This window comes from Lutra lutra, chromosome 10, assembly GCF_902655055.1.
Source record: "Lutra lutra chromosome 10, mLutLut1.2, whole genome shotgun sequence".
In the NCBI taxonomy this organism is placed as follows: domain Eukaryota; kingdom Metazoa; phylum Chordata; class Mammalia; order Carnivora; family Mustelidae; genus Lutra; species Lutra lutra.
The window spans coordinates 7,458,443-7,475,150 of NC_062287.1; the positions used below are offsets into that span (position 1 = coordinate 7,458,443).

A 16,708-nucleotide genomic window follows, 5' to 3' on the forward strand; every position below is an offset into this window, starting at 1 on the left:
GAGTTTTGAACAGTGTGAATGGGTTACCTGTCTTAAAAATGTCTGTAAGAAAAAACTGAGAGGAGACAACCTAAATATCTAACAACAGGAACTGTGTGAGTCTGTGATGGCATTTCTTTCTTTTTTTTTTTTTTTTTTTTTTAAAGATTTTTATTTATTTATTTGACAGACAGAGATCACAAGTAGGCAGAGAGGCAGGCAGAGAGAGAGAGGAAGGAAAGCAGGCTCCCCACTGAGCAGAGAGCCCGATGCGGGACTCGATCCCAGGACGCTGAAATCATGACCTGAGCCGAAGTCAGAGGCTTTAACCCACTGAGCCACCCAGGCGCCCCTGTGATGGCATTTCTAAAGTACAGTATGTGTGTGTTAGAAGTAACATTTACAGTATATAATCACATAGGTAGATGCTTATCAGTGGAAAACACAATGTTTTTGGTTGCTTTCGATTTTTCAGAATGCACTGAGAAAGATAACTAGAAGATGTTCAGACAGACAGTGTGCTGTCTCTTCTTGATCTGATGGTGAGGTTCTCATCTTTATTCCACTTCTCTCTATTTTAACTGCTCCAAGTAAATGCAGTGATTTACTTTACTACTGTGACTTGAGTAAGTCACTGGTGTTCCCTGTGCCTCACTTTCATTAAAAATCAAATGAGGGCAATAATAGTATTCCCCTCATAGGACTTTCATAATGCTTAAGTCAATATTATGTCTTCAGAACATTATGACATTAGGAAAGTGTTAAAAAATATTTGCACTAGTCTATTTCATTATATAAAAATCTGTGTATGTGATGAGGATAGCACTTCAGGGCCATCAGGATGACTTCTGTCAGAAGAAAGGGAGAAGAACAGGTGTTGGCAGGGAGGAGGAGAAAGTGGGGGTCTGATGTGGGGCTGCTGGGAACGCGGGACGGTGCAGCCGCTGTGGATGGCAGTTTGGCCGGTCCTCAGGGAAACAGAGTTACTGTGTGATCCAGCAGTGCCATTCTGGGGCTTCCCCAGAAGATTCGCAAGCAGAGACTCAGATCCTTGTACACCAGTGTTCACAGTGGTCGAAAGATGGAAACAACTCACACGTCCACCAGCAGATGAGTGGATAAACAAAATGTGGTATATATGTGGACTGGACTGTTTTTTAGGCATAAAAAGTGCTGAAGTTTTGATATCAGCTGCAACAGATGAGCCGTGAGAACATTGTGCTAAGCGTGTAAGCCAGACACAAAAGGACAAGTGCTCTGGGACTCCCTGTACGTGAGCTACCTAGAGGGGGCAAATTCAGAGAGGCAGGAGAGAACAGAAGTTGCCGGAGACTAATGGGAGGAGAGAATCTGGGCTGGTGGCGATGGTCGTACAACATAATGAAGTATTTAGTGCCACTGACCCATATATTTAAACATGGCTAAGGATGGTAGATTTTATGTTATGTATATTTTACTACAATTAAAAAATTCGGGGGGCGCCTGGGTGGCTCAGTGGGTTAAGCCGCTGCCTTCGGCTCAGGTCATGATCCCAGGTCCTGGGTTCAAGCCCCACATTGGGCTGTCTGCTCAGTGGGGAGCCTGCTTCCTCCTCTCTCTCTGCCTGCCTCTCTGCCTACTTGTGATTTCTCTCTGTCAAAAAAAAAAAAAAAAAAAAAAAATTGTATTTAAAAAAAAAAAATTCGGGTAGGAAAGAAAGTCTGTATAAACACAGAAAATAACTTTTTTTTTTCTGATTAAAGAATCAATGCATTTTCACTGTAGAAAATGTTGGACAATTTAATAAGCATTTAAAATAAAAAATTCATTCATTATTCTAATCTCTGCAACCGCTAATGACATTACTATGCTTTTTAAAACCTGTACTGTGGTTACATTTTATGCAGACACGAATTAGATAAAATAAGAGCAATATGAAACTTTTGAAGTTTCGTACTCAACACAGTGTTTGAAATGTGTGACTGTCTCCACATTCTTAAGATTCACTTAATTTGGGGCACCGGGGTGGCTCAGTGGGTTAAAGCCTCTGCCTTCGGCTCAGGTCATAATCTCAGAGTCCTGGGATCGAGCCCTGCATCGGGCTCTCTGCTCGGCAGGGAGCCTGCTTCCTCCTCTCTCTCTGCCTGCCTCTCTGCCTACTTGTGATCTCTGTCAAATAAATAAATAAAATCTTAAAAAGCAAAAAAAAGATTCACTTAATTGTAAAGCTGACAGTCGTGGTGAATTATAACCTGTCTCTGTACTAATGCCATGAGGGGCTGCCGCGTGAGCAGGTAAACAGAAGTGTTTCCTATTCTTTGACAGCAGCACTGAGACTTGGGACTATTAGGCTATTGAAAAAAATGGAAATCAGAATATCCCACGGCATTGCTCACTAACTCAGCAGGTGACGGCATGGTGCTGGAATCCACCCCTAGACCGGAAACTGGGATGGAAGCTGAACGTGACCTAATGCCTAAGATGGTCAACAATCGCCCTGACCTGTGCCGTTAGTCGAGGAGTAGAGACTGTATAAGTCAAAGTGCTTGGAAAATAGGATTTTAAAAAGCAAGAATATTTTTAAGCTCAGAAAAATCTCTTGGAAATCAGGAGGTGTGAGCGCGGCGGGTATACCGCTGGGTGTGCCATGTGGCATCTGCAGCCGGTGTTGCTGGTCGGCCGAGTGACCGGCCCTGCTGCCCTGCCTCTCCTGGCCATCGTTTCTCTGAGAAAGTTAGTCTCGGCTGGAGTTTTGAGTTCTGTGCCTCCCTTGCATAAAAAAAGATTGGTTCTAAACGCGTTGGGTTTCCCCCCATTGCATAGTCTATGAGAGAATATCTGACATTAAGTATTCTTTTGTAAACATCATTTGAAAGTTGGGGGGGGCCTGGGTGGTGCCGTCTGTTGGGTGTCCGACTCGTGGTTTTGGCTCAGGTCATGATCTTGGGGTCGTGGGATTGAGCCCCGTGTCGGGCTCTGTACTTGGTGTAGAGTCTGCTTGGGATTCTCTCCCTCCTTCTCCCTGCCCCTCCAGCATCTCTACACACTCTCTCTCAAAAAAATAAGTAAATCTTAAAAAAATAAATACAATGCATATTTTTCTATTATATGGATATGCCATGACTTATCCATCTCTTTCTTTGGACATTTAGGTGGCTTCCGATTTTCAGCTATTCAAAATAAACTTAAGGTGAACATCCTCAGAAATACTTTTTATGTATATGTTTTATAATCTCACAATAAATTCTAGGGATAGAATTGCCTAGTAGAGTTTGTTTTATAAATGGTTCAAATTATTTGCCTGTGTTCTGATGAGGTATTTTTTGTTTTCTTGGTTAGCAAAAGCTCTCTAAATGTGCCATTTGACAAAAAAATCATAAAAATGAAAACTAAACCTTTACTTAAATGAGTTTCAACCTCTGTTACTTGAAGCCACATCTTTTCTCAAAGCATTTAAATGCATTATTTGCAGTAGATAATTTTCTTGAGTTGCTCTCCATTAATTCCTTCTAAATCAAAGCAAGCATAAGTATTGTGATCTTAACACCTCAAGGTATCTTTTAAAAATTTGAAGATCTTTAAAAAAAAAAAAAGGGCGCCTGGGTGGCTCAGTGGGTTAAAGCCTCTGCCTTCGGCTCGGGTCGTGATCCCAGGGTCTTGGGATCGAGCCCCGCATCGGGCTCTCTGCTCAGCAGGGAGCCTGTTTCCTTCTCTCTCTGCCTGCCCCTCTGCCTACTTGTGATCTCTATCAAATAAATAAATAAAATCTTAAAAAAAATTTAAAAATTTGAAGATATATCATCATTTTTTTTAAAAGATTTTATTTATTTATTTGTCAGAGAGAGAGAGAGAGAGGGAGAGCGAGCGAGCACAGGCAGACAGAATGGCAGGCAGAGGCAGAGGGAGAAGCAGGCTCCCCGCCGAGCAAGGAGCCCGATGCGGGACTCGATCCCAGGACGCTGGGATCGTGACCTGAGCCGAAGGCAGCTGCTTAACCAACTGAGCCACCCAGGCGTCCCAAGATATATCATCATTAATGACCATGTATTGTAGTATGATGATTTTCAAACTGCAGGTTGCAAGTATTAGTGGATCATGAAACCAATTTAGTAGCTTCCAACAAGCATTTTAAGGAAATCAGAAAGAACAGAATATATAAAAACACACGATCTTTTGCAAGGGTATTATCTCATGAACTATTTGTTGAGCTATTTTACAAAGTATATGTGTATTGGGTCATGGTGTAGAATGAAGTTCACACTGAGTCACAATAAAAAAAAAATTGTTTTTGAAGGCCATTAGTTGGTTGGGTAAGAATAGAATTTTTGTGCGTAGGTTTGATTCTCAGCTCTGCTGAGTAACCTGCTTTGTGACCTAGGGTTAGGTACCTAACCTCTTGTTTTACTGAGGGTAGAGTGGGAATAATGTTAGTATCTACCTCATGAGACTTCTGAAAAGATCAAATGAGCTAATCAAAGCAAGTGCTTAAAGTAAACATTAGCTACTGTTGTTAGCATGGTTATTAATACAGGTTCATTGTTCATTACAGAGCACTTCAAGAATACATTGAAAAAGGTTTCCCTGGGTGCCTGGGTGGCTTGGTCGGTTAAGCGTCTTCCTTCAGCTCAGAGCATGAGGGATCGAGCCCCAAATCATGCTCCCTGCTCAATGGGGAGCCTGCTTCTCCCTCTACCCATTCTTCCACTTGTGCTCTCTCTCTCTCAAATACATAAAATCTTAAAAAAAAAAAAAAGTTTTCCACCCCGCTGAGGCAACCACTGAAGAATCTTTCCCCCTTGCTACTCTAGGAATATAGAAAATTTAATGTCACAGTCTTTAGTAGTTTGACAGGAATTCTGCATTCACTTATGTGGTCTCTGGAGAGAAACTTTAAAGATCCATGACCTGAACATGTCCAGAAATTTGGGCATGTAAATATAAACTTACGATAAGCTAAACCAGGTTCACGAAAGATAGAGTTAAGCCTGAGCCACTTTCTAGAATAAAGATGAAGGAAATGAAGTCAGGAAGTCTGGGGCAGGTGTTCAGTTGATTCCTAACGTAGAATAAGGAGATTTTTTCAGTGTTGCCCTTGTAGTCCCAACTCAGGGGAGGCTGACCAAGTACAGACTCCTTTTTACAGTTTCTCCCTGGGTGATCTCATCCCTTCTGTGACCCCAAATCCCATGTTGATGTCCATAAATTCTTGCATTTACCTTGTTAGCTCCCCTCTCCACTGAGCCTGGAACTTACAGATCCAACTTTCTACCTTACATCTCTTCTTAGGAAATTGCACAGGCCTTTTAAAGTCAACATACTGAAATAGCATTTGATTTTTTTCTTCCCCACCGAAACTAGTTCTTCCTCAGGTCTCACCTGCCTTCTGTGAGCATCACTCAGCTGTTTCAGCTGGAAACTGGAGAGTGTCTTTGGCTCTTCCTTCTCCTCTGCCCCCTACCTCCGGTGCCGTCAGCAGCCGCTGTCCGCTGTGCCTCCCACATACGCCTGTCCGCCTCCCCGCGGTCACTGCTTGGGGCTGGCTGGCCGCTGCCCGCTGGGAACTGTGCGGACCTGCTCCCGCTCTTGAGCCTGCACTTGGGGTGATCAGGCACGTCCCCTGACTGCAAAGCATGAGTAACTTCCCGTGTCGCGTAGGATACAAATCACATTCCTCGCCCCAGCCTAGGAAGCCCCACTGCCCTTCCTCCTTTCCCGAATTTCTCACCATTCTTTCTCTCACTGCAGCCACACTGGCCTTTTCTCAAGAGCTGACCTCACCCAGAAATTTTGCTTTGAGACGTCATACACACTTCACGTGTTTCTCTTGCCTGGGACACCCCCTCTCTCCTTTCTCCTCTCTCCTGTACACGGGATTTTCATCTGCCTCGGCTCAGGTTTTATGTCACTTCCTCAGTGACGCTCTGCCCAACCACCCAGGCCAAAGTCGGACTCCTCTCTCTGCCCTGAGCCCTTTATTCTCTGCCGCAGCATCCTCTGTCTTTCACTGCATGTATCACAACCTGTTAAGTATCTGTTCCTTCATTTGCTTCCTCCTCAGAGCCTGCGATGGAGGATAAAATCATTCCTGTTTTATTCTTCACTGTATGAAGTAATGAGCATATATGAGTAAGAAGGAAAAAAATGGTAAATTTTGGAAGTAACACACTTATAAGCATGTGTAATTTCCAACTTTCTTTTTGTTGTTATTTCCAACTTTTATATTGATCTATATTTCTTGGAGGATCGGTTTTCAGAGTGTATTATAATATTTCGTCACTAGGGGGCAGCTATACCTCTCTGATCAAACGACCTAGTTTATTACCTCAGACCTTGGTTTTGTTTTGTTTTTTTTTCCTGCTATATCATCTATTTCCTTCATGTCTCTTTTGAGGGAAATTATTCAAATTGGGAGATCCTGATCATGTTCACATAAATCTATATGTTATTCCTATCATGTTTTTTGATTCCCTGTTGTTATACTGCATTACTGGCTATGCCAGATCAAACTTTACTCTGGAAAATTAGATTTTATACTTACATATTTTTATTTTAATATAATATATATATATTTAACATATTTTAAATATAATATATAATATCATATTTTTAATATATAATAGTACAGTTATCCTCTGGACATTTGGGGGGAAAGGGATTAGGTTGAGTGGGCAGTCTTTCTTGTTAGCATCATCTCTCCACAAAATAGTCTTAATATAAGATACAAATGTGCGCACATGTACGCAAAATGATCTTTTTCCTATTGGCAAACACACAAATTACATGAAAAAAAAAAGAACAATAGTCTGTAGATCTCTTTTTTCTGGGAATTAATATTATGGCAAGAATTTTGTTAAAAGAAATAAATAATCAAGCCAGGGGTGCCTGGGTGACCCAGTCAGTTAAGTGTCTGACTCTTCGTTTCAGCTCAGGTCATGTTCTCAGGATTGTGGGATTGAGCCCTGTGTTGGGCTTCACGCTGGGCCTGGAGCCTGCTTAAGATTCTCTCCACACCCCCCACACCCCCACACACCCCCCGCTTAAAACCAAACAAAACCCAAACTCAGTCTGGAGAAATTTTATTTATTACCAATCTTGAGATTAGCCAATAGCCATACTTACTTATTCTTAAGGTAATTTTGAAATTATGTGAACTTGAAATTTTGTAGATTAACGGTGGTAAGGGTCTTACTCTAGTAAAATCAGAATTACTGTGAAAACCGAAAGTTTATCAAGAATCCCATAGTTTCCAGGAGCTAGGCTGTGTCAACTGTAAATTTTACATTTGTTATTGTAGCTAAAGTGATGCCATCCTCAGACACTATCATGTTGACTGCTGTTTATAGAAATCAGAATGTTGGTGTGGTTTTGTTGACTGTAGTGATGATGTTTTAAATTCTGGTTATAATTTAATATTTTTTAAAGCCTATAATGGTTTCAGCCAAGCATTCATTAAGTGCTAGTGCTGAAAAATGCATCTGAAAATCAGTTATTTTGGAATAGAATTTAGATGTGACAAAAAAGCTATGACAAAAGCCAAAAATCTGTCATGATACGTATTACTATTAAATTAGGAGAACTCTTAATCAGTAGCCAGAGTGCCACCAAAATAAAAGCAGCACTGAAGTGTGCATACCTTGAAGTTCATGAAAATTGTTATATAACCAGGCAAGAATGACTGATAAAGTGCTGGCGCCAGGGGCTAATACCAGTATGGCTATAATGTGTCCCTAAGTCTGATTATCATCTGTGATAATCATATTTTATGTATATTTATATATATTTTTTATATATCATATTTTTGATTATTTGAAAGGTGGACATAGTAATGTAAAAAGTTTTATTTGAAATGTTTGTTCGCCTAAGTGTATTTTATTATTATTATTTTTAAAAATCTTATTTTGGAGAGAGCACTTTTTTGGGAAAGTCTTTGTCTTTCTTTCATTTCTGAAGGACAACTTTGTCAGAGTGTTTTGGTTGGAGTTTTTCCTGTCAGCATGTTGTATATGTCATCTTGGTGTCTCCTGGCCTCTATGGTTTCTTTTTTTCTTTTTTTAAGATTTTATCCATTTATTTGACACAGAGAAAGGGAGCACACACAAGCAGGCAGAATGGCAAGAGAGGGAGAGGGAGCAGGAGAAGCAGGCTCCCCACTGAGCAGAGAGCCCGACATGGGGCTCCATCCCAGGACCCTGGAATCATGACCTGAGCTAAAGGCAGACACTCAACTGACTGAGCCACAGGCGCCCCACCTCTGCGGTTTCTGCTGAGAAATCCACTGATAGCCTTATGGGGATTTCCTTGTAAATTACAAGCTTTTCTCTTGCTGCTTTTAAGATTCCTTCTTTGTCTTTGATTTTTGGCAGTTTTATTATATTGTTTCTTGAAAAAGATCTCTTCAAGTTGAGTTTGTTTGGGGACCTATGAGCTTCATGAAGTTGCATGTCCAACTCCACCAAATTTTGGAAGTTTCTCAGCTGTTATTTCTTAAAATAAGCTTTTTGCCATCTTTTCCCTCTCTTCTCCACTGGGGACTCCAGGAATTTGTGGATTGTTTGTTTTGATGGTTAAAACACCAGCAGATCACATAGGCTTTCTTACTCATTTCCATTCTTTTTTTCTTTTTTCCCTCTGACTGGATAATTTCAAAGGTCCTATCTTCTAATCTGCGGTCTTTCTTCTGCCTGGGCCATTGTGTCGTGGACGGTCTCTGTCGCGTTTTCCATTTCTTTAACTGTGCTCTTCAGCTCCAGAATTCCTGTTTGGTTCTCTTTTATGATTTCTGGCTCTTTGTTATACTTAACCATGTTCATGCATCATTTTCCCAATTTCATTGATGGTCTTTCTATGTTTCTTTGTAGCTCATTTAATTTCCTTGAAACAGTTTTTAGGAATTCTTTATCAGGTAAATAGCAGATGTTCTTGTCTTTGGGGTCAGTTACTTGAAGATGATTGTGTTCTCTTGGTGGCATCATGTTTCCTTGATTTTTCATGTTCCTCAAAGTCTCATGGTGTTGTCTTCACATCTGCAGTGGCAGTCACCTCGTCTAGTCTTCATGGACCGACTTTGGGAGGGAAATTTTTGTCAGCCCTGCTAGGGATTCTGAGGCTTTGGGGAGCCTTCAGTGGATTTACCTGCATGCTTGCTTCCTCCTGTGGCACAGTCTTAAACTTCTGCGCCTTCTCTGGGTTCTGCAGAGCCAGCTTGTGTGCTCACAGCTTCCCTTTTCCAAGGGCGGCCTGTCCCAGGCCCGCAGATGCAGGCTGGCTTCATGCACATGCTTCCTGGTCGTCTGCACAAGCTCACTCTTGATGCCCTTGGGAGTGTGCTTGGGGAGTTGGCCACAGGGTCAGAAGGAAGATGTGTGGGTGAGACGTGTGGACTGCTTGAGGTTTCTGTGCATGGGCTGGGTAGATCTGGGGGTGACGCATCCCCAGTGCTCAGTGGGCCTCCTGCTAGAGCACATGTCGTGGTTAGTAAGAGTCACATCCCTCTGATAGATTCCGAGCCCTGACTGCCGATGTCCTTGCCACTTGCTGCCCTCTAGCAGTTCAGCTCAAACTCAGCACGCTGGAAGCGCGGGAAGTGGGCCTGTTGGGCAGCATCTTCTCAAAACAGCTCATCCTCGGGCTGCACTGGAGGGTCAGCCCCACCCGGATCCCACAGCTCCCACAGAGGCACTTTGTGGATGGTGCCAAGTTGTTGTTGTGGAGGGTGGGGTGTGACCGAGGCCCATCTTTGTTGTCCATTTTGCTGCGCTCAGTCCCTCACCACGTTAATTTTAAAACATTTTCATTATTCCAAATGGAAATTCTATACCCTTTAGCTACGACTCCCCAACCCCCCATTTCCTGTCCCTTAAACGATCACATCTTTTTCTATCTATAGATTTGCCTCTCCTGGATACTACATGTAAATGGAATCAGAAGTTGTCTTTTGTAACTGACTTTTTCCGATTAGTATCCTATTTTTAAGGTTCATCTCTGTGGTAGCATGTATCAGTACTTCATTCCTTTTTAGGGCCAAATAATACTCATATTCCATTTTATGGATGTTCTACTTTTTGTTTACACTTTTATCCCTTGAGGAATGTTTGGATTGTTTCCACTTTGTAGCTATGGCCAAGGTATGAAAGCAATTAATGAAGAGAGGATGTTCTTTTCTTTTCTTTCTTTTAAAGATTTTATTTATTTGACAGAGAGAGAGAGCATAAGCAGGGGGAGTGGCAGGAAGAAAACACACTGGTGGGTAACTCACATGCTCAGGTAACCAACCGTCTCTCGTGGTAGGCTGCCACAGAGATGAGAGTGGCGAAGGGGCTGTGGACACCTGTCTGTCACCTGTCCTCTCCCACGTCCAGCCCCTGGAGAGATGGTGGTTGCGAACCTCTGCAGTGGGTTACGGGAAGCTGCTAAAGGATTTTGAGCAGGAAGGTGATGCAGCATGTCTTATTTTGGACCGATCTCACTGGTGGCTGTGTAAAGGATGGATTTGAGATGAGTACGACAGAAGCAGAAACCATGGGATTTCACCAGGGGGAGGGTAAGAAGATGGAAGAAAGTAGAGAGCGCCAAGGAGAGATCCCGTCCTAGAAAGGGAGTCAAATAAGAATGTTTCAAATGGTAGAGAGGGCACCAGAAAGGTGCAATGTGAGAAAAGCCCAGGGAAGAGGAGGGTGCGTACAACATGGTCTCAGTCATCTTGGTAAGGAGAGAAAAGTTCATATAGCCGGTAAATCCCTCTGGAAAAATTGGGAATTCCTTTTTGCACCACCGGGTCAAATGAAACGAAGAGTCACCAGCCATGTTCCAGCTCTTCTTACACTTTCAACTCTCTTCCCTAGGAAACTTGAATTCTTTTAACCTTCTCTTAAAGATTTTATTTTCATTCTCTAGTATAATTTTCATTGCCCTCTCGGGAAACTTGCCAATTGTTTCCACATCTTGCTTAAGTTGCCAAACTCAGAGCTGAAGAGGATTCTAACACGCATTTGACAAACGTTGAGTATATGCAGAAGATTAAACTTTTGGTTCCTGCAAGCTAAGTTCCTATTATACATTCTAGTCCCGTATTTACTCTTTACGTCAATGCACTATATTCGTGATCACCCCATATTTTACAGTCCCTTCCAAGCTTTGTCTGTCAACAGGTGTGCTTTTCTTATTCCCTGGACTGGGAAGAAATCAAATATAACGGACACTCTTAGACGCAGAATGAAATCAACTCAGCCTGTTTAAGATGGCTAACATTGTACTGAACAGAATGGTCATATTGTGCTCTAAGTGTCACTTTTTTAAAAAAAAATATTTGTTTGAGAGAGAGAGAGAGAGAGAGACAGTGAGAGAGAGCATGAGCAAGGAGAAGGTCAGAGGGAGAAGCAGACTCCCCGTGGAGCTGGGACCCTGATGCAGGACTCGATCCCGGGACTCCAGGATCATGACCTGAGCTGAAGACAGTCGCTTAACCAACTGAGCCACCCAGGCACCCTAAGTGTCACTTTTGAAAAAAAAATTCTGCATCTACAATTCATAAGACCTCATGAATCACGATTAGAAGGAACAATCCTATAAGACCCCCAAGATAATAAGACAATCTGAGGAGGTTTTTTTTTTTTTTTTAGATTTAAAAATCTGTCCTATTTAAAAAAAACAGGAAGACTTACAGAAACTAGTGAAGATGTGTCTCTGAAAAAAGTACTTCGGAGGAAAATATACATCTTTTTAAAAAGAGCCTAGAACTATGAGAACAACAAGAGGCTATTTCAGAAAAGTTATTCCTTTCTTTTGTTCTTTTCTCAGCTCGTAAAAAAAATATTTCATGATGGCTATTTCTTCCAATTTAGTAGGTTCTTGGTCTTGTAGTTAAAGGTAGTCCTCCAGCTAGTAAGCACCTGACTTTTGCCTTTTTGGGATATACCTGTATGAATTTTAACACAGTATAAGTTTGTGTAACCACCACCGCAATCACAATACAGAACAGTTTCATCACCCCCAAAATTCCTTTGGGCTGCTCCTTTGGGGTCACACCCTCACCCATCCCTAACCCTTGGTAACCACTGGTGCGGTCTCCATCCTGTAGTTTAGTCTTTTCAGAATGTTGTCTAATATAAACTTACAGTACGTAACCTTTGAGACTGGCTTCTCTCACTCAGTATACTTGATCTTAGCCAAAAGGCCGAGAAGCGATCTCTCTCACTCAGTATAATGCCCGAGATTCATCCAAGTGGTCTCGTGCCCACAATTCATTCCTGTTTACTGCTGACAAGCATCCCGTGTGGACGCAGCACAGTTTGTTTCTAGTACGCATATCGCGGTATTGTGTTGCGGTTTTCACCAGCGTTTTCTCCAAAAATTAAAGATGTTGAATATCTGGGGATTTTTTCAGGGGAGGGATCGCCATCATTTTTTCCAAAGTCATCTGGGAGAATGGCCTAATTTTTCTCTTGTACTACTAGAAGAAAGCTCTGAGTGGCCCAGAGTTGTGCATATGTACACGTTCAAGTCCAGCTGCCCTTGAATATATTTTTATGTGCTTATTTGTCATCTCTATATTCTCTTTGGTGAAGTTATCTGTTCATGTCTATTACCTATTTTTTAATTGGGTTGTTGGCTTTTTCTTCTAGCATGAGTTTTGAGAGTTCCTTACATATTAGGGATTCTAGTCCTTTATTGGACAGGTATCCCACTCTGTAGCTTGTCTTTTCATTCTCTTGACCATGTCATCAGCAGAATACAGGTTTTTAATTTTAATGAATTTCAACATATATGTTTTTTTCTTTTACAGATTATGCTTTTAAACTTGAGATACAGATATAAAGATCTATCTATACCTCTCCTGCCCCCATTTAAGTAAAATATATCCATTTACATTTTGTATGAAATGTTCCAAATTTACACAAAAATAGAAAAGTCAACTACTTGCTCAAATAACCAATGTGTGTGTGTGTGTGTGTGTGTGTGTTTATATTGAGAGAGAGAAAGCGCGCACGCGCATGTGGAGAGGAGGGGCAGAGGGAAAGAGAAACTCAAGCAGACTCCATGAAGAGCGTGGAGCCCGGCGCGGGGCTTGATCCCACAACCCTGAGATCCTGACCTGAGCTGAAACCAAGAGTTGGATGCCCAGCTGACTAAGCCACCCAGGCACCCCTGTGTGTATGTTTATTAGATTATGTATACTTAGTATTTAAGTAAGGTGACTTAGGTTATGGAGTCACAGGAACTAGTTATCTTCAACATTGGGAAACTTACTTGAGGCTGTGACGCATCTCTAACTAGCAATATGATCTTTAGTCTATTCATTTACCTTCTTGTGTTTAATTCCTATTGTATTTAAAGAGAAAGTTGAATTATTTAAGATTCCTTAAAACTTCCATAGTAGTATTAATACATAACAATATTAATACAAGATTAATAATAATAACAGTAACAATACACTTGTATTGGGCTTACTACCTGTATGTCATGGTTGCAAGGACATATATTAAGTAAACACTCACATGTAATTCTTGCAACTGCCATGTGAGGGTGGTAGGGTCACTCCTGAGGGAACTGAGGTGATGCGGGGATGGAAGCCTGAGAGCCTGGCTCCAGAGCCCGCCTGTGACTCCCGGGCTTCACTGTGTGGTCTCCTTCTACTCAGTCCTGTTACTGCTTTAAATCAGATTTAGTAGAAATGAACATTTAAGGAAGTCTCTCATTTCCTTCTTGATTTTTTTTTGATAATAAAGTGTAAATGACAAATGTTTAAATTATGAGGGAACAACTCTTGTTAAAATTATTAAGTCATTCAGGGGAAAATAAAGCAGGTTACTCGTTACTGATAATAGTTACATGTTTTATGTATTGTTTATTGACCAAAGAGAATCTAAATCAAACCGAAGTTACTCCTAGGACCCTATAATCTTTACAGTTGTGTAAAGGCTTTAAAATTATTTAAAAAACAAGCAAGAATAACATTTTCAGGTGGATTTTAACCAGAAAATGCTTCTGCATGGTTCCGTTTCATCAGATCCTCCTTTGGACTCCCCGTTTTTGGAAGATAAGCTCGGCTAGACCGGGGACAGGATTTAGAGCTGTTGTATGTGCGACAAACTTGAAATAGCTAAGGGTGCTAAGCTTGGAGAGGGAAGAGCAGTCTCAAATATATGGAAAGCTATTGTTTAGCAGAAAGATTGACTAAATAAACTGTTCATGAAATTCTCACAGAGAGTAGAAAAGTGAGTGCCAGGAGTTGGGGAAGTAGGGAGAGGTTGGTGAAGGGACACAGACTTGAGCTGTACGTGAATAAGGTGTGAGGGTGTCACGTGTAACGTGGTGACTGTAACTGATGTATAATGTGTCATAGAACTGACATTTGCTAAGATCATAGAACTGAACTGTTCTCACCAAAAAAAAAAAAAAAGTGATAAATATATCAGAAGATGGGTGTATTAATGAATTAGGTCGGGGGGGATCCTTCCACATTGTGTACTTGGAGCTGATCACACGATGCACACTTCTGTAGCTTACAGTTTAGTCAGTTATGCCTCAACATAGCTGAGGAAAGAAGGCCGGGACTGTGTGGGCTCGATCTGGGTCAGCGGCAGAAGTTACCGCGTGACGGACCTGCTTACGCGGTGTAGCTTTGCTGGGAGGCTTTCCTGCAGACGCTAGGGAACCTGTGGGACAGGGATGCTGCGCAGCAGAGCCAGTCGTGGTTTCCTTGGATTGCGTGACTTTTCAGTTCCCTTTGCACAGTGCCTGGCATGTAAGAGGCACTCAGAAACTAACTGTCAAATTCATAACTTAAAAAAAACAGGATGGGAGAAATAGTCTTATTATTTTAAAAGCAACATAATTCTTAAAATGACTTATTTGATTCTATCTTAGTTTTAAAGAGTGATTGAGAGGGAGGAATATTTAATTTGATTTAGACGTGGGTTTACTTGCTTTCTCATTCCTCTTATATAGCATAAGGCTTCATAAATTTGTGTTAAGCTCTCCAGAATAAAGGTAAATAACTTCGATAGCTATTATATAAATTACTACATAAATTTAAAAATGCACACGTTGTATGTGTGTATGTCTGAGTTTATTTTATTTTATTTTTTTAAAGATTTTATTTATTTATTTGTCATAGAGAGAGAAGCGAGAGCGAGCACAGGCAGACAGAGTGGCAGGCAGAGGCAGAGGGAGAAGCAGGCTCGCTGCCAAGCAAGGAGCCCGATGTGGGACTCGATCCCAGGACGCTGGGATCCTGACCTGAGCTGAAGGCAGCCGCTTAACCAACTGAGCCACCCAGGCGTCCCTATGTCTGAGTTTATTAATTTGTAAGCTCTTTGATATTAGGATTGTGGATTTTTGTGTTTCCCTTCACAGCACTTAACCCAGAACCTTTTTGAAAGCGTATGTGAAAGATTTCAAATTGTGTGTGTGTGCACTTGGGACGGAGGGCATGGGAAAGGGGGAGGGTTGTCTCTAAATCTCATTATTATTCAGAAATAAGGTCCTATCATTTCTGTATGCTAATCCTGATTCTAAAATTTAGACATAATCAGTTCAAGCTAGATCTGAATTGTGTGTAGTGTAGGGGAGTGTGTTCAATGTCTGTTGCTTTCTTAGGTGCATGTGAGGGAACCCTGGCTTGCTCCACCTGTCACCTCATCTTTGAAGAGCACATATTTGAGAAGCTAGAAGCAGTCACGGATGAGGAAAATGACATGCTCGATCTGGCCTACGGACTAACAGATAGGTAAGAGTTTAGGACTACTTCAGCTATACAATAATCTGGGAAGTTAAAGTTTTTAGTAGTTTGTATCTATCTGAGACCAGACCCACACATGTAATAGTGATCTCCTGGCACAGATAGATAACGGTCACAAACTCTGAATATCAAATATTTCTTTTTGTTCTCACTCTTATAATTTTCGCCTTTATGAAACTTCCCGTTCTGCTAAAGTAAAAAAGAAAAAAAAATCCATTCAAGGTATAGGAGGTATAAGTTCTAGATCCTAATAAATCTTCTTTCATCTATTTTTATGCCAGGGATTAATATTTATCACAATTTAATGAGTTGGGATTCAATTTAATGCTTTTTATAGTGTTCTTGAAGGACAGATTTGATAATTGGATGAAATTATCATGGGAAGTTTAACCTACTTGAAAGAACAGAAGTTTTGTTTTTTGTTTTTTGTTTTTTTAAAGATTTTATTTATTTATTTGACAGAGAGGTCACAAGCAGGCAGAGAGGCAGGCAGAGAGAGAGGAGGAAGCAGGCTCCCTGCTGAGCAGAGAGCCCGATGCGGGGCTCGATCCCAGGACTCTGAGATCATGACCTGAGCCGAAGGCAGCGGCTTAACCCACTGAGCCACCCAGGCGCCCCAAGAACAGAAGTTTTAAAGAAACAATATATAATGGTAACTATATTAAAAAGAATAGTTCTGTTTCTAAGTGTATCTTAATACACTTAGATTTAATTAGAGCTTGTTCTTGATATTAACAATAGGTAGAATTCCTCTTTAAAGTAGTCAGATTTATAGTAATAAGTGATATTGAGTGATACTTGATTTTTAAAAATTACCTAGTCTTTCAGTTGGAGTTAGAGGAGGTAGCTAGTTACGTTATTGTTTCAGGGGGGCAAGATCATAAGGGATTACTGAATTAAGGTTGCCTTTGGTTTTAACTATAATTTGGTGATCCTCATGAAAAAATCACTGTTTAAGAAATTAAAAATAATAGTAATAATAATAGCCATAAATTGTATATATTATATAAC

The 16,708-nt window shown here is 41.1% G+C and overlaps 1 protein-coding gene across 1 annotated transcript in view; it reads left to right on the forward strand.

The window, feature by feature from the left end:
• FDX1 (ferredoxin 1) overlaps window positions 1-16,708 on the forward strand; it is a 36,824-nt gene that overhangs the window by 12,502 nt on the left and 7,614 nt on the right. Inside the window, exon 3 of the mRNA XM_047690441.1 lies at window positions 15,556-15,685. Coding sequence (XP_047546397.1) covers window positions 15,556-15,685 — 130 coding nt within the window. The remainder of the gene's footprint in view (window positions 1-15,555; window positions 15,686-16,708) is intronic.